The sequence below is a fragment of the Lipophrys pholis genome, assembly GCF_963383615.2.
Source record: "Lipophrys pholis genome assembly, chromosome: 8".
NCBI classification, from domain to species: Eukaryota; Metazoa; Chordata; class Actinopteri; order Blenniiformes; family Blenniidae; genus Lipophrys; species Lipophrys pholis.
In genome coordinates, this window is record NC_137630.1 from 17,518,529 (window position 1) to 17,546,319 (window position 27,791).

General features: G+C 40.9%; 2 protein-coding genes across 3 annotated transcripts in view; one reads left to right on the top strand and one right to left on the bottom strand.

Annotated features, from left to right (window-relative positions):
• gdi1 (GDP dissociation inhibitor 1) lies at positions 1-11,824 on the top strand. Of its 2 annotated transcripts, XM_080470306.1 has the most exons (12): positions 1-110; positions 484-572; positions 1,937-2,044; positions 2,230-2,329; positions 2,760-2,894; positions 3,025-3,223; positions 3,784-3,915; positions 4,169-4,268; positions 6,199-6,370; positions 7,323-7,467; positions 8,136-8,190; positions 8,995-11,824. In XM_080470306.1, the coding sequence occupies exons 2-12, from the start codon at positions 528-530 to the stop codon at positions 9,145-9,147; spliced, it is 1,344 nt and encodes a 447-aa protein (XP_080326432.1). In that variant the 5' UTR covers positions 1-110; positions 484-527; the 3' UTR covers positions 9,148-11,824. The 2 variants fall into 2 exon arrangements, with proteins under 2 accessions (XP_080326432.1, XP_080326431.1); XM_080470305.1 differs by lacking the exon at positions 1-110 and having other exon boundaries at positions 245-572.
• The window catches only part of itih6 (inter-alpha-trypsin inhibitor heavy chain family member 6), an 18,960-nt gene continuing 2,960 nt past the window's right edge, over positions 11,792-27,791 (bottom strand). Inside the window, exons 4-17 of the mRNA XM_080470304.1 lie at positions 23,552-23,662; positions 23,175-23,422; positions 20,804-20,973; positions 20,605-20,721; positions 20,321-20,492; positions 18,068-19,636; positions 17,932-17,964; positions 16,597-16,614; positions 16,426-16,473; positions 16,304-16,333; positions 16,115-16,159; positions 15,908-16,021; positions 15,445-15,828; positions 11,792-13,275 (exon numbers count right to left, since the gene is read on the bottom strand). Of these exons, the coding sequence (XP_080326430.1) occupies positions 13,013-13,275; positions 15,445-15,828; positions 15,908-16,021; positions 16,115-16,159; positions 16,304-16,333; positions 16,426-16,473; positions 16,597-16,614; positions 17,932-17,964; positions 18,068-19,636; positions 20,321-20,492; positions 20,605-20,721; positions 20,804-20,973; positions 23,175-23,422; positions 23,552-23,662 (3,322 nt within the window). The 3' untranslated portion in view covers positions 11,792-13,012. The remainder of the gene's footprint in view (positions 13,276-15,444; positions 15,829-15,907; positions 16,022-16,114; positions 16,160-16,303; positions 16,334-16,425; positions 16,474-16,596; positions 16,615-17,931; positions 17,965-18,067; positions 19,637-20,320; positions 20,493-20,604; positions 20,722-20,803; positions 20,974-23,174; positions 23,423-23,551; positions 23,663-27,791) is intronic.

The following is a 27,791-nucleotide window of genomic DNA, read 5'->3' on the forward strand; positions in this document are numbered from 1 at the left end:
GGAAGGAAGGAAAGAAAAGAACAGAAAAGAAAACATGCAAACACTCGCATTAAATGTTCCCTAAAGGATGAAACAAAAGACGAAACTCCCTGAAACGCTGTGAAATAAAGGTGAGCGCTGTGCGCATCACTGGCTCGTTGAAGCCGGCTCAGTGCGCCGACTACTGTGGTCGCGGTCAGGCTTTCAGTTTGAGCTCCATTGTGTGGCGAGATGGGAAGAGAAGACGAGGAGGAGGATACGCACTATTTTCCGACGCGCAGCGGCACTGTTCTGGGGCGCTGCGCGATCAGGGCCATCTTTGGTCGTCCTCGCCGGTGACAGTGTGGACAGTTTATTCCACTGGACTTAAATGTCTAATAACTAATAAATAACGCTCAACTTTTGAAGAGCCGTTTGAAAACACTCGGGCCGAGAAAGGGAGACAAACCCCCGGTGTGTGGACTCACTGGCACAATTTCCTTCTAACACCCTTCATTTCTCAAGGCAGAAAAAAAAAGAGGGCGAGACGGGAGAGGCGGTGATACAACATGGATGAGGAATATGATGTGATCGTTTTGGGCACCGGACTCACAGTAAGTAGTCAAGCTTGGTTTGCTGCGCGCAGAAATGGAGCAAATTGGTCGTTTGGAGTCAGAAATGATAGTTCTAGTGGCGCCACAGGCCCGCAAGCCTCCATCCTAGCCCAGAAGTGAAAGCCTCCTGCATCCCTGTGCGCTTGGATGGTATTTAGGAAATCATAAGAAATGCGCTTTGGTAATGTTGCTTAAAATTGTACTAACGGAGAGGCCTGCGCAATGCAAGAAGCAGCCAAGTGCACCAGGACGTATTCATATCTTTTTTTTTTCCAGCCTCACGGCCGGCTCAGTGTTGTGTTACACCCTGTAGCATCTTTTAGGCGTAACCCTTCAGTGTGTCATGGTCCTCTGTGCTTAGACAGGCCTTCATCCTGTGGTTGCCTGGCGCAGGCCCGAGCATGGCTTTATTACACTGTATGACTGACTGAGCCTTTCATTGCCGCGACTCTCTCTGCATTTACCTTCACTTGTCACACCCAGTGCAGCAGAAACAGGTCTGGGGCCACTTTATGTCATAGTTTTTTTTTGTGTGAGGTTTTGCGTGAGTAAAAGCAGACATTTTGGTAGTTTTAACGAAGATATCAAATATCTTGTGGTTATTACACAATGGGTTTCTTCTGTTTAGGGTGTCATTGGTCCACATTATTATTATTATTATTATTATTATTATTATTATTATTATAGTAGTTATAAGTAGATAACGCGATCCAGTGACGCATGCGCACACCATTAATTCGTCCCCTGCAGCCTCCTGTCAAAACCTCCCAACTGGCATTTTCTTTTATTATTGTCCAAAACTAAATACCACCAAAAATGACTAAACTGCATTTTCCATCATGAATCCACATGTTTCCACAAAGTTTGAACATTGCAGCCTTTATTTCTGGCCTGTTGTATCCTTAGACTGCATGTGCAGTGCAATAGGCGTGACTCGGCATGCTGAGGTGTATCTGTCCAGCCTTTCCGTCTTCCACACTGCTTGATCCAATTCAGGGTCACAGGGGGGCTGGAACTGATCCCAGCTGGCTGTGGTTGTGGTTGAAGGTTACACCCTGGACGCAGAAAACACACTTTGCATGCATAATCACATTCAGACCTATGGACAGAGACTTCCCTTAACCACAAATAGATGTTTTTGGCCCGAACATGCATTTGAGCTTGTAGAGTCCAAACAGAAAGGCTCCTAAAGGTCTGCTTCAAACCGGGGTTAATCATATTGCGAGGTGACTGTTGTAAACATTTGCTGATTTGTTTTATCAAAGGCCTGTTTTCTTTTTTTTTTGCCACTTTGACTTGATGTGCATTTAATGTGAATTTCAGATCAGGTTACTGATGATGGGTGTTTTATCTCGCGCACACAGGAATGCATTCTGTCCGGGATCATGTCCGTGAATGGAAAAAAGGTTCTGCACATGGACAGGAACCCCTACTACGGTGGGGAGAGTTCTTCCATTACACCCCTGGAAGAGGTAATTTCCCCGCAGGAGCTGTAAACCCAATCAATATTTTTATTATGCCCTTTGATGGATCCAGTGTCATCAGCAGCTCTTTTATTGTCTTCATTTGCTAACGGCCCTTTCCTCAATAATGCCACAGATGGCATGAGCCTCATAAATTTGATGTGCACGTTTCTCTGTCCTCTCGTTTTCCTCAGCTGTACAAGCGCTTCACTCTCCCAGATAGCCCGCCTGAGTCAATGGGCAGAGGAAGGGACTGGAATGTGGACCTTATCCCCAAGTTTCTAATGGCTAATGGTCAGTTATTGGTCACTGATTCTGCTTGTTGGGGAAATAATAGAATAGAACCAACTTACATACATAGATAACAGTTTGTATTTTTACTTTTTTAACACCTTGTAATGCTTCTTTCCTACATTTAAATACAAATATTTGTAATTTTTCTTCCTCCCATTATCTCTCTGACCACAATTCGGAGTTACAGTGAAAAGATCAATACAGCTATCAGTAACAGTTAAACAAGTTCAAGCTTCAAATACGGACCAATTCGGAGAAGGAGCAATTATTAAAAAAAGTGCATATATAGATTTAAACATTTATTTACTTAAGTAAGCACACTTTAACCAGTATTTGTATTTCCAGATACCTTTGCCAGCTCAGGTCCAAGTAATGAGAAAACATTTACGTTGCAGTGAGAATTCCTGTTAAAGGTTTTGTGTGATTGCAGGCCAGCTGGTGAAGATGCTGCTCTACACAGAAGTGACCCGGTACCTGGACTTTAAAGTAGTGGAAGGAAGCTTCGTGTACAAAGGAGGAAAGATCTACAAGGTGCCGTCGACTGAGACCGAGGCACTAGCTTCAAGTAAGCCACCGCAATAAATGTCACATCGCATTTTAAAAGTGAAGACATCAGGAGTTAGAGACTTTGATGAATGAACGTTGATGAATTCAAAGAGATTTCTCTTCATGGACACTCTTGATTCATTTTACAGATCTGATGGGAATGTTTGAGAAGCGGAGGTTTCGGAAGTTTTTAGTCTTTGTGGCCAATTTTGACGAAAATGACCCCAAGACCTTTGAGGGTGTGGATCCCAAAACTACAACGATGAGGGACGTTTACAAGAAGTTTGACCTTGGCCAGGATGTCATTGACTTCACTGGCCACGCCCTGGCCCTCTACAGGACGGACGAGTAAGAGCACAAACGCAGTGTCACGCATCATCTGCTTCCGTGTGTCCCCGGGGTGAAACTAGTTTGGAGCCATACGTTCTCCTGGTTTCTGGTTAATATGAGTCTTTTCTTTAAAAAGCAGTATGTGAATAAGTTTTGATAAGCTACTCCTTCCACGTGGTGAAGCTATTGTATTTATATATAAAATATTATTATGTTGATTTTGTACCACTGTTTACATCTTTCCAGTTTGTGTTTATTGATGGTGGATAATTTTTAATATATCAACTCACTAGATACAAGTAAACGTGCACCACAAGCTTAAACTAAATAAACTTGGAGGATAAAAATTCTTTATTCAGGATTTCTCATTGACCCGTCACTCGCCTGGTGAGGAACCACATAATGCCCAGGTCTGAAGTATTTGATAGCTTCGATTGGCTTTTTTTCACCTTATGGAGATTAAATCAGCCTTCATGCTGATATGTAAATTATTCTTTTTAATTAACTTTCAAGCACATATATCTTTGTATCGACTCCGATAAACTCAGGAGTATCATTTTCTCTCACTTTGCTTTCAGCTATCTGGACGTTCCCTGTTTGGAAACCGTCAATCGTATCAAACTCTACAGTGAATCTCTGGCACGATATGGAAAGAGCCCCTACCTCTACCCCCTGTATGGTCTGGGGGAACTGCCGCAGGGATTTGCCCGGTATTTTCATGCTTTTTGTTACTTATGTCTGAGATTCATCAACATCGTTTGGTCCTCTGAGACACTGGTAATTAGGCATGAACCTATCTCAGCCACCGTAGTCATTACTTTTGGGGGGGGGTAACAAATGGGAGCAGCATAAAATTTTTTGAATAAATATATATATATATATATATATATATATATATATTGGGTCAGTGGTAAATAATGAAAATGTACCCTAATCTATCATTTATCACTTGAATCTTCTCAGGTTGAGCGCGATCTATGGAGGAACATACATGCTGAACAAACCAGTGGATGAGATTGTGATGGAAGGAGGCCATGTGATCGGAGTGAAGTCTGAGGGCGAGGTAAGACTCTTCCCATTCATCCATCCAGGATTATGCAAGTCTATCAAGGCTGCAGGATGGCTGTAAAAAAAGATTTTCATTAAAATACCTGATACTTTGTTTAGTTCTGATAAACTGGAGCTAGGCCATCAGAGATCCAAGGTGTACTTTATGTATTATATATTATTTTATATATTAGTCTGAGTATTGGATGAGCCCTTGTGAAGAAATTGATTTTATTATCTCCAATAAAGATAACAAAATCCAAGGAATAAAACAGCTGCTGTTAACATTTTTGAATACGATTGGTGGGACATAGACTCCACTTTCTAACATATATTTACCGGAAACAAATACTGTTTTGTGTTCAGATCAAAATGGCACCGCAGAAATAAAGAAAAGTTTGTTACAGGCAGTGAAGGCCATAGAAACTCATGCATAACTGCCAATACTTTATTATTGGACTTGTCAATATAAAAAACTCCAAAACAAAACAACATTTAAACTGTTTTGTCCACAGCGAGATAGCTGGGCTCAAGGTTCAAGGTGTCTTTTTTGGTGATTATTACACTTGAAACTAAATTCATACTTCGGTCTAGTTATTACAAATACTTATAGAAAAAAGTAATGAATACAATGGAAAGGTTCATTTTCTCCATAATTGAGTTTATAAACTGAAACGTCCTTATGCTTTATATATTTACACATAAGCTGAACATAACATTTTTCCTCCATATTAACTTTAGGTTATATATCATAAATAAATATTTCATAATATTAAAGTTTTTTTGTGTTTTATTAATTTGAGCCGGTAATTATCACAATTGAAATCACTTTTTACTTACTTTACACACACACACACACACACACACACACACACACACACACACACACACACACACACACACACACAAACACTCACAAAATCATGTCACTTTATTTACACAATATTGCTCCATTTGCAAAGACTAACCCAGAAGCTCTGTGATTAAGAATTATAATTTACAACACGACGCACAATCGCAGACATCGTTGGCCTGTTTGTCTTGTTTTCTCTTCTTGACAGTCAAATTAGTTGGTTTTTTTGGTCTGTTTTTGAACACTGTTTACTCATCCACAAAAGAGGTGAAGAAGAGAGAACAAGCCTGATGGATATAAATGTAAAAATATCACTTCACCGAACACGCATGTGTTTGAAACGTGGGCAGAAACTGGAACACCTTGAGATGTAAAGCGAGAACATGGAAACTCCTTGAACCACAGACCTCAAACCTGGAATTCACTGAGGCTCATTGTTGTGAGCAAAGAGAGCTAACCAGTACAACAGTTACTATATATACTGGCTCATAGTGACAAGTGAGTTTCAGTCAAAAGTCATAGCACACTATTCCCGAACTTTCCACATATTTTGATGTGCTCCCAATGGTGCGAGTTGAGTTGCAATTATTAAAAGAAAGAAAAAAATATGGTGGCCTAGGATAGTAATCTTTGCACCTTGCGTCTTAGGCCCTCTTGACACGACAGCGTTTCATGTGACAACACCTAATCCATTAAAAAAGAATTGGTGCGTTTGCACTGCAGCAGTGGACACACTGACAACGATGTCCTTAGCATGCCAGGCCACAGGAGGGCGCTGGTGCTTAACTTACAGGAATATAAAAAATTTTTAAATAAATTTTGTCTCAGGGTCCAGGATCTGTGTCTGGGTGAAGGCAGGCTTCACCTTTGACAAGTCACTAGTCCATCTCAGGGCAAACACTGAAAAACACACACAGTCAGTTTAAAATCACAAATCACCCTCAAACACATTGGTTTGGAATGTGGGATGAAAACAGTAGTTGGAGCAGTTGGACAATGACTTCACTCACCCACATGTGTTAATAAACCGGAGGTAGGAACAGACGTCCTCTGACCTGCTGCTTGTCCATGTGGCGCTTGGTTCTCACTGCAGGTGGCCCGTTGCAAGCAGCTCATCTGTGACCCCAGTTACATCCCGGACCGCGTCCGCAAGGCGGGTCAGGTGATCCGCGTGATCTGCATCCTCAGCCACCCCATCAAAAACACCAATGACGCTAACTCCTGCCAGATCATCATTCCTCAGAATCAGGTTAATCGCAACTCAGGTGAGCTTCTGTCTTTCACTGCAGGCCTGGTGTTAATGTCGCCCTTCTCTGAAAAGTGCTTGATTTGACTCCTTAGCCTGGCTCAAACAGGGACAGCTAGAAAAAAATAAAAATAAAAAAGAAGCAGGTTACAAGGGAAAAGTTCATTTTAACCACAATTTATTTTAATTAAATATTCTGAAATTGTCATACAGTTTTCTTACAACTGCAAAAATTTCAAGCATTTATTGTTTGTTCCCTTAACTTGTGGCCATAATTATCACTTTTACAATTTTAAAACACACACTTGAACACTTTCAAATCCTATATTATGTTTGCACAAAACAGTGATGAAAAACCTTTTTTAATGACATTCAAATCAAAGCACCTCTGGTCTTTTGTTATGGACACGGTCAGACCTGAACATCTTGTATTTTTTATATCCAAACTTGTTTCACTATTCCATGAATATAAGAACTGAGGTTTCATGGTGAAGATCAACACACTATTACTTCTTTTAAACTCCTAAACAATCAATCTGTTTCTGTATGAAGAAGAAATCAAATCTGTTTACTGCCTTGGTTCACACCCAGAACTGTCATAGTAGCAATGTGCAGCCGTTGAACGCTCACTGTGTGTACTTCCCCTTTAAGAAAATGGACATTACACAAACTTGGAAAGAAACTTGGTGAATTGTGCACAGACATTAGCAGCGACCGAGCTGAATGCTTTCCTCAGGAGTTAATGGGGACACAGAGAGTGAGTACAGGAAGTGCAACAGATGGCCAGAAACATGACTCCACATGAATGCTAATATGACTCCTGTGTACATAAACGCCTGTTTACACAAGCAGATAAAATGGCATATCAGCGTTGTTTTTTCACAGCGTAACTCTGTAAATGCAGATTTATTTGAACTCTGTTTAAAATCGTATCTCCTGTTTTTCCCCTGATGTTAAAAAAAAACCTCCAGACATCTACGTGTGCATGATCTCCTATGCTCACAACGTGGCAGCCCAGGGGAAATACATTGCCATCGTCAGCACCACAGTGGAAACCAGCGAGCCCGAAGCCGAGATCGAGCCTGCACTGGAGCTGCTGGAGCCCATCGACCAAAAGTAAGCAACATGTTTACAGCCACGGGACTGATCCACTTGAGGTTTGCGTTTATAAAAACCATAGGGTGTGCTGAAGATGAGCAAATTAACACTTTGTTTATGAATGTGGAATTTTGGGCGTGTTCCAAACTGTTCTAAATCCTGGGAGGAGTTTGTGTTAATCGATCTATGAACAATGAACAATAAGATTTACTGTGTATGAAGATTGGTTTCCATGTGCCATCTGTTTTTAACCACACAAAGAAATGCCGATTTTGACTCAGCAAAAATGGTACTGCTAACATTATGGGATGTTTTTTTTTGTTGTACCTCAAATTTTACATTGTGAGTCTTTTTTTTTTCTTCTTTTTTTTTTACAAATTGAAATATACTTGCTGTAAATGTCCAATATTCCTCCAGGGTCTCAGAGTTCTATTTTATCACTCCATGATCGACACTAGCAAACAAAACACAGAAGCGATACAGTTTTCAGCAGCTTGTTGTCAAGTAAACAGTCTAAAGCATGCAAAATCGTCATTTGAATACTCCTGTTTGTACCTGGTGTCACCCACAATGTTATTCTTAGTTGGTCACACTGAAAGCACAATTATAGTAAATCAGGCCCAACCTCCTTTACTCACTGCTCCAGTCTTCAGCCATTGATGTGCGTCTTTATATTTTCTCAACAGGTTTGTGGCTATTAGTGACCTTTATGAGCCTACAGATGACGGTACTGAAAGCCAGGTAAGACTATTTTCTGAAGTGATTTCCTTTATTGTGAGCTGTCTGACAAACATCATCCTGTACCGTGTTGGGAACAACAGCCTGATAGACGATGGATCTAAATGTCCTTGATGATAACTGAGGTTTAATTTTCAGTTTGAAAGTAAAATGTCTTCCCAGGAATATGAGGAACTGCCTCAAAACATGCCAGTCATCTTTGTGAAAAATGTGTTCACACACAATTTATTGTAAAATCCATCATGAGAATGAACTCTTCTGAAAGGTTCCTACCAGTGAAACTTTAATGTCTACCACTGGTGGCTGGTATTAGAAATGATAAATGAGACAATTAGATTCAGTTCAATAAGATCCTGTGGGAAATATTTCTTAAAAATTCAACAGAATAAAATAGATTAAAGTTTTATAATGCAAGTAAAAGTTAACAGTACAGAATAGCACGAGCAGTCAGAGATACAACTGAAACAGCTGGAGATCAACATTAAAATGAACTAATCAGGTTAACGAAGACAAATTAATAATGGCAAAGAATGAAAGCAGAACCCCAGATAATCAAGCAAAGGTAAAACAGAAGTTGAAAACACACACACACACACACACCTACACTTAGTGTAACTTTTGATAGCTTTGATAACTCGAGCTAAAGCAAAAATATACCTTGTCACCAAAGGTTCTTAGACATTATTTTGAATAATTTGTTTAAGAAAACAAACGTTTTTTTCTTATATTCGTAAGTGAAAATGCACCTCTGCAGGTGCACGGAGCTCCTGGTGGAGATTCTCAGTCTGTGTGTTTTATCTTCTGCAGGTCTTCGCCTCGAGGTCCTACGATGCCACCACTCACTTCGAGACCACCTGCAACGACATCAAGGACATCTACAAACGCATGACTGGGAGCGACTTTGACTTTGAGAACATGAAACGCAAACAGAACGACGTGTTTGGGGAGGATGAGCAGTGAGCGGTAGAGGGAGGCTTCCGAGGGGGGATGGGGGGGGGTTTCTGGAGGGGGAAGGAGGATATGAAGGAGGCTCAGAGGAGGCAGAGCCCTGCGGTTAGGTAGGACGGGGCTGTCTGAACAGTGCTTTAAACAATAGATGACAAACAAAAAGGGGAAGGGGGAGTGGTGGTGAGCGTGGGCTCTCCCTGTCTTCAGCCGTCCTCTGCCTCATTTCCCTCATGTCTTCTCTCTCTCTCTCTCTCTCTCTCTCTCTCTCTCTCGCTTTCTCGCTCTTTGTGACACACATTCAAACACATAAACGCTCACAAACAAACAAACACACACACACACACACACACACACACGCACACACAAACACAGAATGCTCACACTCCCTTTCTCTGTCACTGAAAAGCAGGGTTGATACGGTCTTTCATTCCATTGTAGACTTTACAGTATATTCATGTCTTAACTATTATCATTAGAGGTGAATTTATTGTGGTCGGCGATTTTTCCAACAGCATTTCATTCTTTCTGTCGCATCTTTCTTCTCATATCAGAGGTTGGTCGGGGGTCAGAAGACGGGCGGCAGCGAGGGGTCACGAAGTGCGAGCTCTGATATGAGGGATCAGTTAACGGCTTAGTGTAGAGAATCCACTGGAAGGGTCACCTCCAGTCAACATGCATGCATCTTTTACACACTGTAGTATTGTACATAGACTCAAGTGACACCGCGGTATGAAGGCTGGACCATCCCACGCATCACTCCTGTCAACCCTGCTTTCACTTCTCTCTTACTTGGTCTTTTACCTGTGTTACTTCAATAGATGCCGCTCCTTTTGGCAAAAAATCTGTTGGTCGGGCAAAAACAACAAAATAAAAAAAATTACATGATGTGATGAAGAGTTACATATAAATGGGCTGTTCTGTCAACTGATAGTGCTCACTTCTTTGCAAATGCTGTTGTGTTCCCTGTGCTAGCAGGCAAGCTAACCAGTGGCTATTAATAACTGTCAACCCCCCTCCATCCTCCCCCTATCCAGAAAGAGACACTCCTCCTTTGTTTTATCTGTTGTGTGATGAGAATTTGCATAGTTTCACTTTCTAACAATTTAAATTATTGAAGAGTTTTATTTCTATATATTTGGTGCACATTTCACTGGCTGAAGTTATGAAGTTTACAGAGGAGTGGTTGAAACTGTGGTCTTCAAGTTGAAATAAAAGGCGCCGTTGCGAGTTCAAGTGGCACAGAGAGGTGTCAAGCAATGCTTCCTGTGGAGTATTTCTACCATTTTGAGATGAGTGAAGGAGAACCTGTGCAGAAGTGTGAGGAAAGAAAGAGAAAAGAATGTATGCTGAGGGTGGGATCGCTGCGGACTTAAAAAGTTTTGGAAGGTTTCACTTTCGCGTGAAAAGAGTGAAGACTGAAATTTCAGCTCATCAGTGGAAGTGCTAGATTGTGTCTTGGTTGTTTCAACCCTTGTGTTCGTCATTGAAGGAGAGTCAGTTACCCTTGAGACTAAACCTGCTGGAAAAGAGGAGAAGTAGATGGTTAAAGAAAATGCAGGAAACTCCCATAAACTTAGAAGAATTTGTAGCATATTGAAAGAAAGACGCCACAGTTACAAGTGCCGCCCTATGAGTATGGATCCAGATGCTTTCATTTGATTGTAGCCTTAATTATAATTCATGATTCATCTGAAATGTTGAAAAAGAAAAGGAGAAAAAAAAGGCAGATTTGTTTTGAAGAGTAGGTAGTTGCAGGGTCAGTCTTGTGCCAAAATGGTGTTTTCTGTTATTGGCAAAGCATTGCTGACTACATTAATGGTGGTTTGCGTTGCTCTGCGGAGCGGATTGAGGACTACCACTGTTGACTATTAAACAAATCAGGCTCACTGTTGTTCTCATATCTCTGCAGCTGGATTGCTCTGCGGCACGACTCAAAAACAGATTAGGAACACTTAGGTTATTTTTTGTTTATTTTTTACCTCTTCACTCCACCCACCCTGACCCTATTAACAACTCTAAAGTTATGTTGTGTTTGGGGTGTCGATGTGTCTTACGCTCTTATTTATTTGAATTTTGCCGACGTTTTGTGGAAAGGTTTACGTCTACATGCTGAATATGCTATGCTATGTTTATGTTCTTACGAAGAAGCAGATTTTTGAAAAGCGATGCACACAGGATTTGTTTGTTTTTTGTTTATTTGCAGTGTCATGTGTTTACCTTCTTTTGTGATCATTCCAGTGTTGCGTTTTCATTACGATTTATTAGCATTCCCAAATAAGCAGGTTTGGATAAAAGGAGAGCAGCAGCTGTGCATCGTTCGACATCGTGTGTGGTCTTTTCATTCTGGAAAAAATATGTTATCGGATTAAAACTGGAATACTGTTTTGAATCCTTTTACCCCGACACCATCCCCCTTTATACCCCCCGCCTCCGCATCAGACACTGTCCCTCTCTCCTTTATTTTTATTTATTGAAAACAAAAGCCTCATGTGTGGTTGTACTGTTTTAATTTCCATCCAGTATGGCCTTTGAAAACCACTATTGACAATATCCCTTGAAATTGACAAGAAGAAATAGTTCAGGCTGAGTAGTAGAAAACTTACTGTCCTTGTTTGATCACTAGTATGTGAAAAATGCCTAACGTCTTGTGTAACAAATAAAATGAATTAAACTATGAATGAAATGATAGAAAAATAAAAAAAAAAAGCACATGGAAAATCCCTGATTTGTCTTTTTTTGAGGAGTCATTGACAGTTACTTGGGTGATAACAACGAAACATACACGGTGGTATACACAGCTGTCCCAGCTGATCGATGCATTATCCATTCTGTTTAATAATGTTCGCCCAAGGAGTGACAAGATTTACCTCTCCTGCATCGTGATCAAAGTGATCTCACCAACAGACTGGACAAAACACACCAAATAAATGTATTTCATCCATCTACCATTGCGCTTTATCCAACTCAAGGGTCTTCAGGGGGCTGGAGATGAACCCAGATGAATATGAGTGAACGCACCGGCCAAACATACAAAGGCACATTCACGCCTATGGGGAACATTAGGACGTCAATTAGCATCAAACTCAGGTTTTTGGACTGGGAGGAAACCAGATGGCATAGAGGAAATCCATGGCTGCAGAGCAAGAACCCTGATGCCCCTAAACTATTTATTGACTCATGGTATTTATCATATTATGTTTGACTAAAACATGGTATTGTAAAGTTTTTGTTTTAATATACAAAGATTTATATTATTTTCACATTCTTTTAAACCCCCCCCCGCCTTCATCACAAATCTCACACTGCAAGTATACAATAATATTTTATATACACTCGTACTAAAAATACAACTTACAGAATGATACCGAGAAACAAAACTGGCTTTGACTAATAAGAATCTCTCCTTGATCTGATAACTTAAGTCATTGTGAGACATTTCGGAGCAAGCGCAACGTGCCGCAGCACAAATGGACGTCTTGTAGTTGCCATGCGACTGGGAGAACATTGCGTCTCTTGTCATAGATACAGAACACAGAGCTTGAATCCAGTTCAAATTCAGCGATGGAGAAAAAGGCACAAAGGCGGCATTCAGTCTTTCACTATATCCGTGCAACTGTAAATCCTCATTATTCTCTCACATGCAACAGTTTTTTTCGCTGCGGTCACACCCTCCTCCTCTTTCCTCTTATAACCACACCTGAACTCCTTAGAAAATGTCCTTCAGCCACTGTGTGCTGTTTTTTTTTTTTTTTTTTTTTTCCCACCACAGTTTTTGGTTCATCCTTTGTTTGATATAACCATGCCTTTCACCACTGCTGTGACCTGAGCTGTATAGCAGGGAGACAGACACAGCGAAGTGGAGCTGACTCAGCTTGAATTACACATGATTCACCACGTAGCTCTCGTATGGATGACCCAGTAGTCTCTGTATCTCTGCCTTGGGCACCACCCAGCACTTCCCCAGGTGGCGTTTCCGGAACGAGTCTTTCAGCGTCTTGTCCTGCAAGTTGACCCGCATGTGCTCTGATCCCCACCTCAGGACCCCACTGGCTAAAATCTCCTCCTTCTGTCCTCGCTCAGCCCCTCTCTCCAGATGGTCCGTCACCACCGACACGCTCATGCCAGCGTGCTGAAACTGACCTGAAAGGACAACAGCGATCTGGATTTAACAACGAAATCAGAATCGGAGCGGAAGTTCTTGTCATGTTTTTAAGAAACAATAAGATACATTTAGCAGGTCCAGTTGTAAATGGTACTAATGAACTGCATGAGGAACGAACAATGCTGTTGTTTCTTGCAAGAAAATCAAACCTCAACATACAAAAGAAATTATGACCCCCAAAAAAGAAAAAAAATATAACTTAAGCGTAAAGCTTTGAGAGCCTTGCATATTAAGTTACTACCAAGTGGCGTTAAACAACAAGCTGTCAAGGATGTGTCTGGAAAAAAATTTAAAGAATTGATAAATAATACAAATTCAAACTTGGGGGTGGGTTTGGCAGGGAGCGGTCGGATGTTTGGATTTAGATGCTGATTTTAGGTCTGTTTCTTACGGGAGAGTTTTAGGACCACTGAAGAAAAAAAAAAATTCGGAGGCTACAAAAAAAAAAAACCTTCGTGGCCCCAGAAAAAGTCGAAAATCAAAGTCGAGATTTTTTTTTTTCACGGTGGAATAAAAAGTCCGTCCGTCCATCCACTTGCCAGCGCGTGTGACTGCTTCCTCAAAATGCATATCAGGCGGTTTAATGAACTGATGAAAAGATGCTTCAGGACAGAATCTAGCTCATAAACACGGTGCAGTTATCATCAGTATCAGGACGAGAAGAGACAGAGCAGCCTGCTGCCTTGTTCCGTCGCGGAAGTTCGTCGAGTACGAAGGACAAAGGCACGGATCCCGGGCTGCTTATTTAAATGTGTTCTTATTAATCAAGGAAATCCTGTGTAAAATCACATGTCCATAAGCAGTAAGCAACCCGATATAGTCAGAATTAAGTGATTTAATGTGATTTCACATCTACGGGCAAATGATGAGGGACGGATAGACGTCTCTCCGTGAAAAAAAAAAAATCTCGACTTTGATTTTTGACTTTTTCTGGGGCCACGGAGGTTTTTTTTTTTTTTTTTTAGCCTTCAAAATTTTTTTTTTCTTCAGTGGCCCTAAAACTCTTCCGTAGTTTCTTGATATTTTAAAGCTTGATATTTTTTTTTTCTCCCATTGACGGCCAGATTTGATCATGTGGAAATGCCAGGGGGTATACCAGCCCCGGATGACATAATCTAAAAAAAATATGCAAACAAAAAGTCCTTTAATACCTGATGATAGCTCACATTTTTTAAGCCAAAGTGTTACAAGCTAGCCAGAGCATGTCAAATGCGCAACCTATGTCTTTTTGAGATAATGTGACTCGCTTTTTGCATATCATAAATTTGAGCATGAGCCACACAGAAAAGGCTTTTATCGGCCCACACATGACATGATTTGTACATACAGTAATTTGACTTGTCACATAATTATCCAAAGTTGTTAAAAAGCAAGAAAGAAAAAGCAACATAAAAAAGAATAACTACAAACTTTAGAATTTGCAGCAGAAAACCCCCTTTTCAACACACTTGTAAATCTGCTCCTTTGAGAAAATCAAATCAGATTAGTGTTTGTTTATTGAAGCAGTTCTTGTGTCTAGAAACCTGGATTTATTAAGAGATTTATATTGATGTGATAAAGTAAGAGATTCATTGAACGACCCTAAAAACATATGATGAAAATATGCATTCACACTGAAACTAATCTAACTATTCAATCTTTGCAACGAGAACAAGGATATTCATGTTTGATGTACACTGCCACTTAATGGTCAGTCATTATTAAAACTGTTTTACTGTATTGATGTGAGAGGCTATTCTAAACATTACCTGACTTAAATGTAACTGTTCTACTAAATTGGCTTCAAGTAGATGATTACATTTTGCCATGGCAGTTGCATTTATAATTGTTATTGGAGTGATTTAAAGTGCAACATTGCAAAGTGAGTGTAACCGTAATGTGTCTCAGCAATACTATAATGATACCATAAAAAGTTTAGAAAACATGGTTTTCCTTGCTTTAAAACAACTCAACATAAAATGAGTAATAGTTCAACAGAAGCAGTGAGCAAGAGCATACTTGGGAGATGAACTTGGGATTGATGCCAGTAATTGAGTAGCAATTCAACTTGACGAATGCATTTTCCCTGAAATCCAAATTAAGCTAAGGGCACTTAGATCACAAGTGATAGAGAAAAGCACTCCCTTTCAAACCTTGTGCGTACTTACCCAGTAGGCCTTGGGTCGTGGCAGAAAGCCCTCGTCCATCTGTGATATAAAAACCCAGGTGGGCCATCTGTAGGTAGCTGGGGTGTTTATAGTAGTGAAACAGGACCAGGAATCGCACGCCCTTGGCCAGCTCGATCCAGCAGCTTCGATGGTGGTCCACTGTCACCGTCACACCCTGCCGAGTCACCGATCCCTGCTGGTTGATGGGAAGGGTTTCTCTCGCCTCCCCTTCCACCACCACAGCGTCCAGCGACAGTGTGATCATAATGTCACCAGAGAGGCCCGTGGCTGCGGAGACGGTGAGCTGGTCAAAGTAAGTCCGGGACCGGTCCTCCACGCCCTGTTTAGATGGTGCACCCATTAGACGGCCATCCACGATGATACCTTGGTGAACAACAGACATGTATGTCAGCACCAAAACGGTATGTAACGTTATTTCTAGGATGTTACAGCTCTGCTGCACCTCTGTCTGGGTCTTCCAGCAGTCTGAGCACGTCATTAGCTTTTCCATCCACGGTGAAACATAGGTTCTGCTGCAGCTTTGGGAGTTGGACCACAAAATGAGGATCTCCATCAACTGCAACAGACAATGTCAGAGTCACATAAAAATGACTCGAATGACTCTGAGGGCATTATTGCATGCAAAATAAATACAAATCTGACTCTTGACCTGATGAGGAGAAGACTCTGATGGTGCTCAGTCTAGACGAAGGCTCTAAAAGCAGAAAACATTCAACTAAAGGACAATCCGCCTCACTCCCAAGCACTGAAACAATGACAGGACTAAATATGTATTGCAAACTGCATACCTAGAGTAAATTTTGTAATGTTTTAGTCTCGCTGTCCACTTAATACTTACCAAAGGACCCAGTGTCTGCAGTATCATCCCCTGAAAATAAGTCAGACATGCATTCAATAGGAAGGTCCTCAAGTTTAAGAAATAAGTGAAGTATTTCCTCTTATTTAACATTGAAAACTTACAGGCATCAAAGTTGAGGTCGTAGTCATAGTCATAGGTCGCATCATAGTCTAAAGAAATGAAAATGATTGAAGAAAACCGATTTGAAAACCATTGTTGCTCAGAATGGTGCTATGATTTCAGGAGGGAACACAGAATATGATAGGTGATTAGTAAAAACAGTATTAACTCACCTTTCACAAGGTCAATATCTATTGAAAAAAAAAATGATATTAGTGATTTGTTTCAATATCTGCTATCATGCCACCTGCAAGTATGTCGCTATTTGATTTTAAGTTTCACTGTTGTGATTCTAACCATTTTCTTCTTGGACCTCTACAAAATGCCCCAGACCTCTTTGGTGATCTTTGATTTATTGAAAAATTATTGTGATGAAAAATACTGGTTGACCGCTTTCCTAACAAATTGGGACTTTGACAACCTCAGATGTTTCAAAACATTTCAAAACAGGAATTTATTGGCAGAATAATTCAATTTCAAAACTAATAGCAGATGTTTTTTAAGGCGCACTCATATCTTGCAGCAATTCGTAAGATAAAAAAAAAACAAATCAGAGGGTTAGAAACCCTATTGTTTTTTATATTGGAAATATGCATTCTTTGTGAGTTCAGACCGAACTGCATTTACATAATTAAATGAACTTCAATTCACTTGAATAAAGAAAAAACAATCGGTATCAGAATCAGAATCACTTTATTAATCCCCGGTGGGAAATCCTTTTGGTAGAGATATGTACTATTTCAGTTTTATTGATCATATTGTATCTTACATCATATTGCTTCCCGTGCGCTCACCACTCGCAGTAAAGGTTCTTAATTGGTGCAATGTGATCTGGATGACAGTGCTCAGACTGCCACCCCCGCGACCCGGAAACAGATAAGCGGGAGAAAATGGAGGGTTGGATGGATAGATGGACATCATATTGTGGAAGAGATTGAACTGGATGTTTGAATCTGTTGTCCTGCTTCACCAAAGATAACAAAAAGTTATCTTAAAAGTCATCCGCTACAAATCGGATTATATTTTTAGCAAAGAATATATAAAAAGAACCACAAAACTGTTAAATATTTTCACATAAACAATTGACCTGGATTATTTTTCCACATTTTTGAGTTTTGAGTTGCTAAGAAATGTGCCTCTGATATACAACTTTAGCTCTAACTCAACTATTTAAAGGAAAAAAGGCTATTAGCACTGAAATTATTACATGTACACAATGTAACATGTAGATGATGGAAAAACAAAAGCAGTGTCTATTTGGCTGCTCCCTTTTACATGGGTAATTGACTGGTTTCTACACTAAATGTAAGTCCTGCTACAAATAGAATTTATCACCCACAACCATAATGAAGGATTAAAGCTGATTCACCAAAGATTAAGCAGGATTAATGTAAAGTAGTGGATGATGAAGTTTCAGACTGTTGCTAGGATTTTTCCGATGTGACTCTTTGTCTCATCACAGCTTTTAAATACCAAATTAAATACACAGCAAAAAAGTGCAGGCCTACCTTTTCTTTGAATCTGAATGGAAGTAGAGACATCTAGTGGCGAAAGAGAAAATGATCAAAGCACAATAACAGCCAATATGTAACTCAGTCTATGAAAAAAGCTTTTTACTGAATGAACTGTGAGGTGATCACTCACCCAGAAGCCCTGCTGCCTCCCATAGCCGAGGCCCATCAGTCACACCAGGCATGGGCGCAAATGTGGCAGACACCAGGGTGGCAATGCTCAGCTCTGGGTCGGCGTCTGCACTTGTGCTGGTGTTGGCCTCCATGGCGGGAGCCGGGGCGGGAGTGGGAGAGGTGGACTTGAGCCCGGGGTGGGCGGTGGTGGCTGCAGGTGGGTGAACATCTGGAGCAGTGCTGGTGCTGTTCTCTGCCATTAGGGTCCCGGTGACTTTGGCAGCAGGTGGGAGAGCTGTCTTCACTTCGGTGGGCTCAGTTCTGAGTGAGGTGAGGGACGCTGAAGTACTGGTGGTCAGTGTAGGTGTTGTGGTGGTTGTCGGGGGAGTGGTCACTTTCATGGGCAGAGGAGTGGACACTCTTCCAGGTGCAGGGGGAGATGCTGTTTTTAGAGCGTTTAGCAGAGAAGTGGAAATCTTTCCAGCAGAAGGAGGAGAAGCAGGTTTAGAAGAGTTTTGGGAAGGAGCTGGCTTTTTACCAGAGAAAGGTGCTGGGGCAGTTCTAACTGAGGTGGGACTTGTGGTTGTAGCTGTTTTCTTGGATGGAGAAACCACAGTTTTCGTAATAGGTGTTGGCGGTGAGGGTTTTTTTGGTTGCTGTTTGTTTGGAGGGGGCTGTGGTGGTTCTGGTTTTGCCTTGTTGGGCCTTGGGTTGGATGTGGGACTAGACTTCCTGCTGGCTGACACTTTGGCGGTGGTCACTGTTGATGCTGTGGTGGTAGCAGTGGTAGGCTTTGCAGTATTCAGAGTTTGAGCTGCCTCATCTGCATCCGGCTTGACTACAACTAAAGAGGTGACTGGTGTTACAAAGTTGTATTTGAGGGAGAGATTAGTAGCTTTGTCTGCTAGTAACCTTTGAGTTGCCGGGTCAGAGGCGTTCAGTTTAGCCAGAAGCAGCTCTTTGATAGTAAAGTATGCCCAGAGTCGGTGCACGAAGTTGGAGATCCCTTCTAAATTTCCTGAACAGCTGAGCGAGTCTGTACTTCCATTTCCCTTTGCATGGGAAGTCAGCACGTCATTCTCCAGCTTCATGCGCTGCTTTGAGTCAGTAGCTGACATTGAAACCTTGAAATCTTTGACACCTGGTTTGACTTTCCCAGTCACAACCAACTCTGATCCTTGGAAGTAATTGGGGAAAAGAGATCGGGTTATGTCAAACGCTTGATCATCCAAATAAGAAAGCTGGACGTCTGATAGCAAAGGGCTAGCTACTTCATCATAGAAGCCCTTCAGCTGTAATGCTGCGTCCGCGTCCTCATACACCATCCTGGCCACACCTCGGTTATCCAGAGCCAGGCGCTTGAGAAGAAGGAAATCCGCATCATCTCCAAAAGCAAGGCCGAACAGAGAGGCTGAGCCGAGAGACTTCTTGGCGTTGGTGAGGATGGTGTCACCAGACGTTATGCCGATGGTCGCCTCTCCATCTGTGAGGAAAATTACTAGAGGGACACGATGGGACGAGAGGCGGCCGGAGGACGGAGGGTTCACAAGCTGAGCAGCTGACAGCAGAGCTGCATTGATGTTGGTCCCTGAAACAAACAAAAAAAAAAAATAGGGGTAACTTCTCCTGAAAATTTGCTAAAGAAATTCACTCTGTTTCCAACTTGCCATTCCTGAATCTGGATGATATAGAAAAGACAATTCGATTTACAATTTCACCAGCTTCGAGTCAGGTTACTCTCACACCTACAACTTGTTCAAAATGCTGCTCCTCACTTTTTAACGGACACTCCCAGATGTGAGCATAATTCTCCTGTGCTTCACTTTCTCCATTGGCTTCGTTTTAGAAGGAAATTCTAAGCTGTTACCGTTTGTTTTAAAAAGCTACTCATGGCCTTGACAAATCTTACTTCACTAAGATGTGAACACAACAAGGTGCTACAGTCTTTAGGTCGACATGAATGTTTTTCTGTCTTTGTAGATATTTGATAAATTCCCTAGCCATCTGTTTGTATACTTTTTTAATTTCATGCATTTGTATTTTTTATTTTTGGACAGCTGTGCCTTTAGTCCCGTTTTAGTTCTTTTAATCTGTTTTTCTACATGCAGGCTGCATCTTATTATGTTTTAATTGATATAAAGCTTTTTGGATAACTCCTGATTATTATAAAGCATTGTACTAATTAGCCCTTGATGTACTGTATAAAGCACTCTCACAAATTGGGGCAAATTTGCCAGCGTAACATCTCAGATAATGTTAAATCTCTACTCACATCCTTCTGCAATAATCCTCTTGACAAACTCTTTGGCGTCTCGCACGTTCTGCCGAGTTGCCCGCACTGTCCGACCTTTCTTCCAAGTATGAACCTTGTCTGAGAAGGTGATGATATTGAAGTGGTCTCCTTCTCTAAGGTCTCCGAGGATGGTGTTCATGGCCTGCTTGGTCTACTGACAGAAATCCTTCTAATTATTAACAGAAAATTCACTTCAAGACACGTTTTAGTGAGGTGTCCTCATTTTAAAACTTGAAGGGGTTCAGGGTCTTTATCCACTGTACCTGCTTTATCTTGGTGCCAATCATTGAGCCACTGACATCGATTACAAATATGACATCTTTAGGAACCACGGGAAGACCTCTGGGTGCAAAGTAATGCACAAAGTAGCCATCATAGACCTGACAGAAGGGAGAATAGAAAAAGGTGAAGGCAAACGCTGTAATTTAAAGCCAAAGCTAAAACTGAGCAGATGTTGCTGACCTGAACATCTCCCATGAGGTCTCGGAGGTCTACGTCGTACTGCACGATGAATTCTGCATTGAGGCCCTTGGAGGAGATACTGCTCTGCTGCTGCAGAGTCGGGCTGTAGTGGATTCGAGCGCAGGTCGAGCTCCGCTCAACACGGGTGGATGACGGGGCATCTGCATCTCCTGTAGGACGGTGTGATGTGGTTACAACCATGAAGTGATCAATAACAAGACAGTGGTGGCCTACACAGTAAAACAATTTTGTCTGCTGTACTTCATGATTTTTTAAGTTGATTTGCAGATTTTCATTGTTTGTATGAAATACAAACTGTGAATGAATCACAAGAGGAATGCACTGCACCATTTCTTAATCTCAAACAGCTACTTGCAAATTGAATATGAACAACTGAATACAGGCACTAGTTACTTTCTTACATACTGTTCATATTTCATGCTTTCATAGTTTGGTCCAGGTCAGTTTAAATCTGGGCAAAGAGTTTCTTCATTGTACAATCTGTAATTGCCAAATGACTGATTAAACCGCAATAAATGTTTGAGGGAACATATCCTGTTTCACACAAAAAGTGGAAACAAATCCACAGCTTGTCAAATTTGAGCACTGCTGAACCAATTTTCAACACTGAACCAGAGCAGCCTCAGAGTATAAACACTTGGTAGCACTGAAACAAAACTGTAAAGTATTTAAAAACTAAAATCTTTGTGTGTTTGGCTCCATTTTGGGAAAATGTATAACATTTCAGGGTAAAGGACTCATATTTAGATTGTGGCTAAATGCTAAAACGGGAGGAGTATGTGAACATTAAATGCAGTTGAGATACTTTCTAAGCTACTGTGAATGGAAAGGCAGCTAGTTCCTTGCATCAGTACTGATGGTCTCCCTTAGTGTGTTCTTTTTACAATGGCCACATACTGTATAGTTGTATCTAATCCATGTTTAAATATACTTTTAGTATAGCACTTTGGGATTTGTTTACCAAAAGTAAAGTGCATTACAAATAAAATGTATAATAATAATAATAATAATAATAATAATAATAATAATAATAATAATAATAATAATTATTATTATTATTATTATTATTATTATTATCATTATTATTTTAGTGTTGCTGTGACACATTAGCTGAGCTGTCAGCTCTGTGTGGCTCAGTCTGATTCATTCAAGTTCAGCAATTGATTGTTAAGATGGGGTTCCTCCAATGAACAGGAGTTGAGAGAAATAGTGACAGTTGCTCTTCACTATAAAAAGGATCTTATTAATCCCCAAGGAAACTGTCTGCTAAAGAGGAGGACGGAGACAGACAGCAGCACTACAGATGTTGTCATGTTCGACAGAAGTAATAAGCCAACTGAAGCTTCATGTATGAATAGTAATCAGATATTGAGACTGAATGTAGGGTTTGAATAACATGAGTATTAATTTGCAATCTGATGCCCCCCACCCAAAAAAATAAAAATACTGGTAAATGACATATTTCACTGATTTAGTCCATGACTATCAATATATTGTTTTCAATTATGAATGTTAAATATGACATTTGCAGACTGACTGTAAACATAGAAAATCACATACACAAAAAAGAACATCTTGAAAGATAGTGTATAGCTGTTTAGCAATACCGAATTGTTTCAAAGAATGCCCTGTAACCATGGAGAACAAGTTTGATATTCTCTTGTCAATGCATGTTCTGCAATCACCAGCAGGATCCGACTAGATTAAACTACAGTTTAACAACAACAACAACAACAACAACAACAACAACAACAACAACAACAACAACAACAACAACAACAACGTCTAGGACTGGGATTTCAACTTTTCTCAGTGTATCGATTATACTGATGCTGCCGGAACAGCAGAAATAGATACTATATATGAGCAGACGACACTGAATGACTCCAATGCTTTCACTTCTATTGATGGCGGAAGTCCTTACATCATTATAATACTCCCTACTCTGTTAATCCTAAATCTACTGTAACATTCCTTCCAAACTGGATCGCTTGTGCTCGTAGATTTTGGCAGGGATAGTTCAGAATGATGATTGATTTTCAAGAACATGCAAACGGAGAGTATTGCTGATGAATGATTACACTAGGCTGTGCCTGAGGCTCCGACACCGATTCCACTGACACTCATTAACTTTAGGTAGTGATAATACATTAAAATCTGAGTTGACAACCACCATTTCACACTGCAGAAGAAGACCCATACATATATGCTAATCGAGCATCAGAGATCTGACATTCATTATATTGAGAACATTAGAAAAACCAGATCGCTGTGTTTGCATCTCAGGATGAAGGCACCAAAACTGAAGCGGCGTTGGAACATACTGTACATCTCAGTAGAGACATTTTACCTTGAGCAGTGTTGGAGAGCAGTCGGCTCGTCTTGAGAGGAAAGACCTTAATAAAACTGATGCCCGTCCTCTCTGTTATACTAACATCCAACGTGAGGTTCTGCACCAGCTGTCCAGGCCTCAGGCCCAAGCTGAGCTCGTAGCGGCCGAGGCGGCGAGGTAACAGCTCCTCGTAGGACAGGAGGAAGGACATCCGAGCTCCGGACGGCACGCTTACTGCCACACGAAACTTCTCGATCTCCCTTTCTCTGCAACAACGAATCGCATGAATTAGTGTTACAAAGCAGGGAGTATGTCAATGCATAATGAACAAGGAAAGGCACAATCTATAGCAACTGAAATGTTTACAAAACGTCCATATCTGTCCGAAGACTGACTTGGTGGCGACGAGTCCGGCTGTTTTTCCTTGCTTCTTTGCGGCATCGTAAATTTTCCTGGCAGCCGCTCTTTCCTTCACCTGTGCAACGTACACCTTGCTGTTGGAGGTGCTGATGGGTTGGAGGAGAGAGGAAGAAGAAGCACTGTAGTTCTCTTGTGTGACGCACAGTAGCCAGATTATGTTACAGTCAGAAACACGCCTGGCCCGCATTGACTCGTTGCCTATATTTGACTTTTTTTTCCCCCTTGTATTTCCACAAAGTTGCTTCAGAAACAAGCATTATGCTTGTTTGTGTATGGCGTTCAGACCACGTGAAGTGGAGGTGGAGGTCATAAACAGGGTGGGTGGAAAAGAGTAATTTCCCTCTGAAAACAGTATTAATGAAGGGGGGATCTTGCTGGTTGATGCGGCTCCAGGGGAGTGTCGCCGTGTGTTTCACCCAACAAAGTTCCAACCATAAGCAGTGCTTAAAAACAAACTCACACTCCTCAACCACTGCTTGTGGACAAGTCCTTCACATTGAAGGTAATGCTCAGTTAAGATTACCAATGTTACTTACAGGGACTTTGGAAACACCCTCATTTTACTTAGTCTGACATCTTTCCTATTACTTTTCTTCGAGATTATCAATTATCACTACCCTCTTCCTCCAGTAAACAGACATTTAGAGAAAGCTCTGCAGCTGCTATCATGCACAACAGAAGTAAACAGCCCACCAAAACTTCAGTCATTCTAACAGCATTGTTAATCTAATGCTAATAACTGGTAAATGACCAAGTGGTACGGTACAGAGTCAATACTGGAGGACGCTCTATCATTTCAATGTCAGATTCAGGAATAAAGTCTACGGACATCAGAAGTAACAAAACCGATGAGATAAACTGCAGACAGCAGTAAACAGGTGACAAAAAATTAAGCTAACATTCAGTTCAGACTTCCGAGTGGCTTTTAGAGGGACCACCGATACAATCTAAAGTTGATGTTACTTATAATCGCTCATATTGCTGTCAGGAGCACACGGTTAGTTCAAGACTAAAGACACCCTCCTCCTCTAGTAAACAGGAGGTTAGAAAAATGGTAGCAGAACAACCTTTTTATGGAGAAAAAAATGCTTTGGATAACAATAATGCTGCATCTAGCAGCCAGAACTATGAGTGTCAGTCTAATGACTGAATTACTCAATTGATTATCTATATTGTTTCTTGAAACAAACATATTCTTGAAATGATGATGAAAAGAGCCAACAACAAGAGCTAAACTACCAGCACACAGACTGTTCCTAGAATGAAAGAAAAACTTTCAATTAAGATTGCTAATCTTAATGCTAAGGTTTCATGTTGTTTTCAGGAGGGCTGAGTGAATTCAGGATTACTGAGACGCTCCTTCCTCCCATAAACAAGAGCTCAATGAAATAGTGGAAAGGAGTCATTTCCTTCTAAAAACACCTTTAATGAAGAGAGATCTTCCAGGCCAATGCTGTTCGAGGAGCGCTGCCATGTGCTACACCCAACAAAATCCCCATGTAACCGGCTTCAAAACGGACTCCCGTCTATGCAGTGCACTTCCTAGATCCCAGTGGCCACCGCTGTCATGTGACAAGGTGCTAATTTAAGGTCAAGCTCCTTTGAACAAATATATCCAAAGAGCAAAAAAAACCCCACCAAAAAACCCCCAAAACATCAAGGGCTAACTAAAATAAACCTGTGGGCTTGAAACGAGTCTTGTTTAAGACACAGAGCAGAATGGCAAGAGAGAGCAGAGTGGAAAATGGAGGCGCTTGTATTTATATGTGTGGCAGGCTGAGAGGGAATGACTGTACATCACTGACCTCCACTCTGAACACAGAGCTCTTAGTTTTCAGACACAGAAATGCCAAAGAACTAACGCAATACGTATGCCACAAGTTTTTTCCTCTGGGTATTTGGTGATACGCAGAAGGCTTGTATATGTTCTCAGCGTGTGCGCGTGCAAATATGTATGAAAGAAAGAAGTGAAGGAGAAATGCGAAGAATTGTGGTTGTAAAAAGGTCCAAAACTCGCACATGCTAGCAAAATCTGCATGCACCTTTGCCGACGCGCATACGTCCAGCAGATGTCGGTGTGTATGTAGCGTATCTAAACTGGCAGGATGCCTTAGTAAACTGTGTGCAGAAGAAAAGGGAGGGGTGAGCAAACTCCTGTCATTTTCTCTATTACATTCTTGGCTCCCATTTACAAAGCCTGGTATTCATCTGCCCTCAGGTTCCCCCTCCTCTTGACCTGCTTCCGCTCCCAAATCCAGCTCCAGGATTGCTTTTTGGCCAGCGATGTTGACTTATTTGTTTTGTTTATATTTAGCATTTTTAGAGGAAAGTGGTTTCCAACCCTCTTAGTAATCAAAGTATGCATCTCCTCTGCATTGGAATCCAACCTCCTTACATAATTCCTCTGAAGTTATATTTCTGGATCCTCAATGAGAACATTGCATTTACTCATTTTAGTTTATCAGTGCGTGTTAGAAAAATGTTATTTCTGCAGGCAGGGAATAATATTTCTCTGCCAACACGAGCCCGTTTGATCCCGTAGGTGGTGAATTATTGAACTGTAAATCAACTCTACCTATAAAGAATTTCTGTATCATTACAGCCATGATACTGTATAAATGTCAGGTAAAGGAAACCAAAAGACTGTGACTATAATGAAAAATCCAACAGTAGGTACAATACATTACAAGATATGATGTGATATTGTATCATTTATCTTAGGAAATTAAAAGGCTGTGTACGAGACGGAATAGCATGATATGATATGATATATCATACAACATATTACAAAGAGATATGATATGATATATCATATTTCTATACAAAACAAGCAATTACGACACCAAATAGGATGATTAGTTAAGATTGAGTGTGTTATAATCCCATATGATAGCAGATATGATACAATATGATACGCTGTATTGAACTGTTGTACAGTTTATTATGATAGAACAGTAGTTTTTAGTGCCCAAAGATATATAGTAATATGATACAATATGATTACAGTGTGGTGCAGCACTGTATGCATATAGATAGATACACTACCTGTCAAAAGTTAAGACACACAATCTCATTCAATGATTTTTCTATATTTTCGTGACTATTTATATTGTAGATTCTCACTGAAGGCATCAGAATTCTGAATGAACACGTATGGAATTATGTAGTTAACAGAAAAGTGTGAAACAACTCAAAACATTCAATTGAACTTCTCTGGATGACCTTCATGAGGTTGTCGCCTGAAATGGTTTTCCAACTGTCTTGAAGGAGTTCCCAAAGATGCTGGCCATCTCCATTGGGTTTAAATCAGGTGACTGCTTGGAACAGGTCATCTGTTTGAGGTCTTTGTCCTGTTGAAAAATAATTGTGGTCCAGCTAAACTCAAACTGGATGGGATGGCAAGTCACTGCAGGATGCTTTGGTCGCCATGCTGGATCTGTGGGCCTTCATTTTTTAATAAATCCCCGGGGTCACCAGCAAAGCACTAACACTAAGTACCTTTGTGCTTCATGGTGGGAACCAGCATGTAGAAACCATCTGTTCACCTTATCTGTGTCGCACAAAGAGTTGAATCAAAGACCTGAAGTTTGGACTCATTAGACCAAAACACAGAGTTCCACTGGTATAATGTCCAGTTCTCTTCTCTCTTCTACTTGTTGCTTTTTCATGGAAGTGGTTTCCTAGCACCTATTTGACCACAAAGTCTCTTGAGAAAAGTTGATGTGGCGATGTCTCTGCTACTAGAACTTTGTGTGGCATTTATCTGGGCTCTAATCTGAGGTGATGTTAATTTGTGTTTTCTGAGGCTGGTGACTCAGATGAATTGATTCTCAGCAGCAGTGGTGACTCTTGCTCTTCCTTTCCTGGGGCGGTCGTCATGTGAGTCAATATCGTAGTCGCGCTTGATGGTTTTTGCGACTGCACTTAGGCACTTGCGAAGTGAGGACCTTCAGTACTTAAAAGTAAAACAATTTCAGGTGACGATCCCATGAAGCTCACTGGGGGAAGGCCAAGGGTTTGCTGCGCTGTCAACAAAGCTAAAGGGGGCTACTTTGAGAAATTTAAAATATAAAACATATTTTGAGTCATTTCACACTTTTTTGTAAAATTACTACATATTCCATATTTGTTCATTCATAGCTTTGATATGAGAATCTTCAGTGAGAATCTACGATGCAAACAGTCTAGAAAAAACAAACATTGAACAAGAAGGTG

Coding starts and splice junctions, on each gene's coding strand:
- gdi1 (XM_080470306.1), top strand. CDS start 528: ATGGATGAGGAATATGATGTGATCGTTTTGGGCACCGGACTCACA. Junction 573..1,936: donor TTTTGGGCACCGGACTCACA/GTAAGTAGTCAA, acceptor TCGCGCACACAG/GAATGCATTCTGTCCGGGAT. Junction 6,371..7,322: donor TCAGGTTAATCGCAACTCAG/GTGAGCTTCTGT, acceptor AAAAACCTCCAG/ACATCTACGTGTGCATGATC.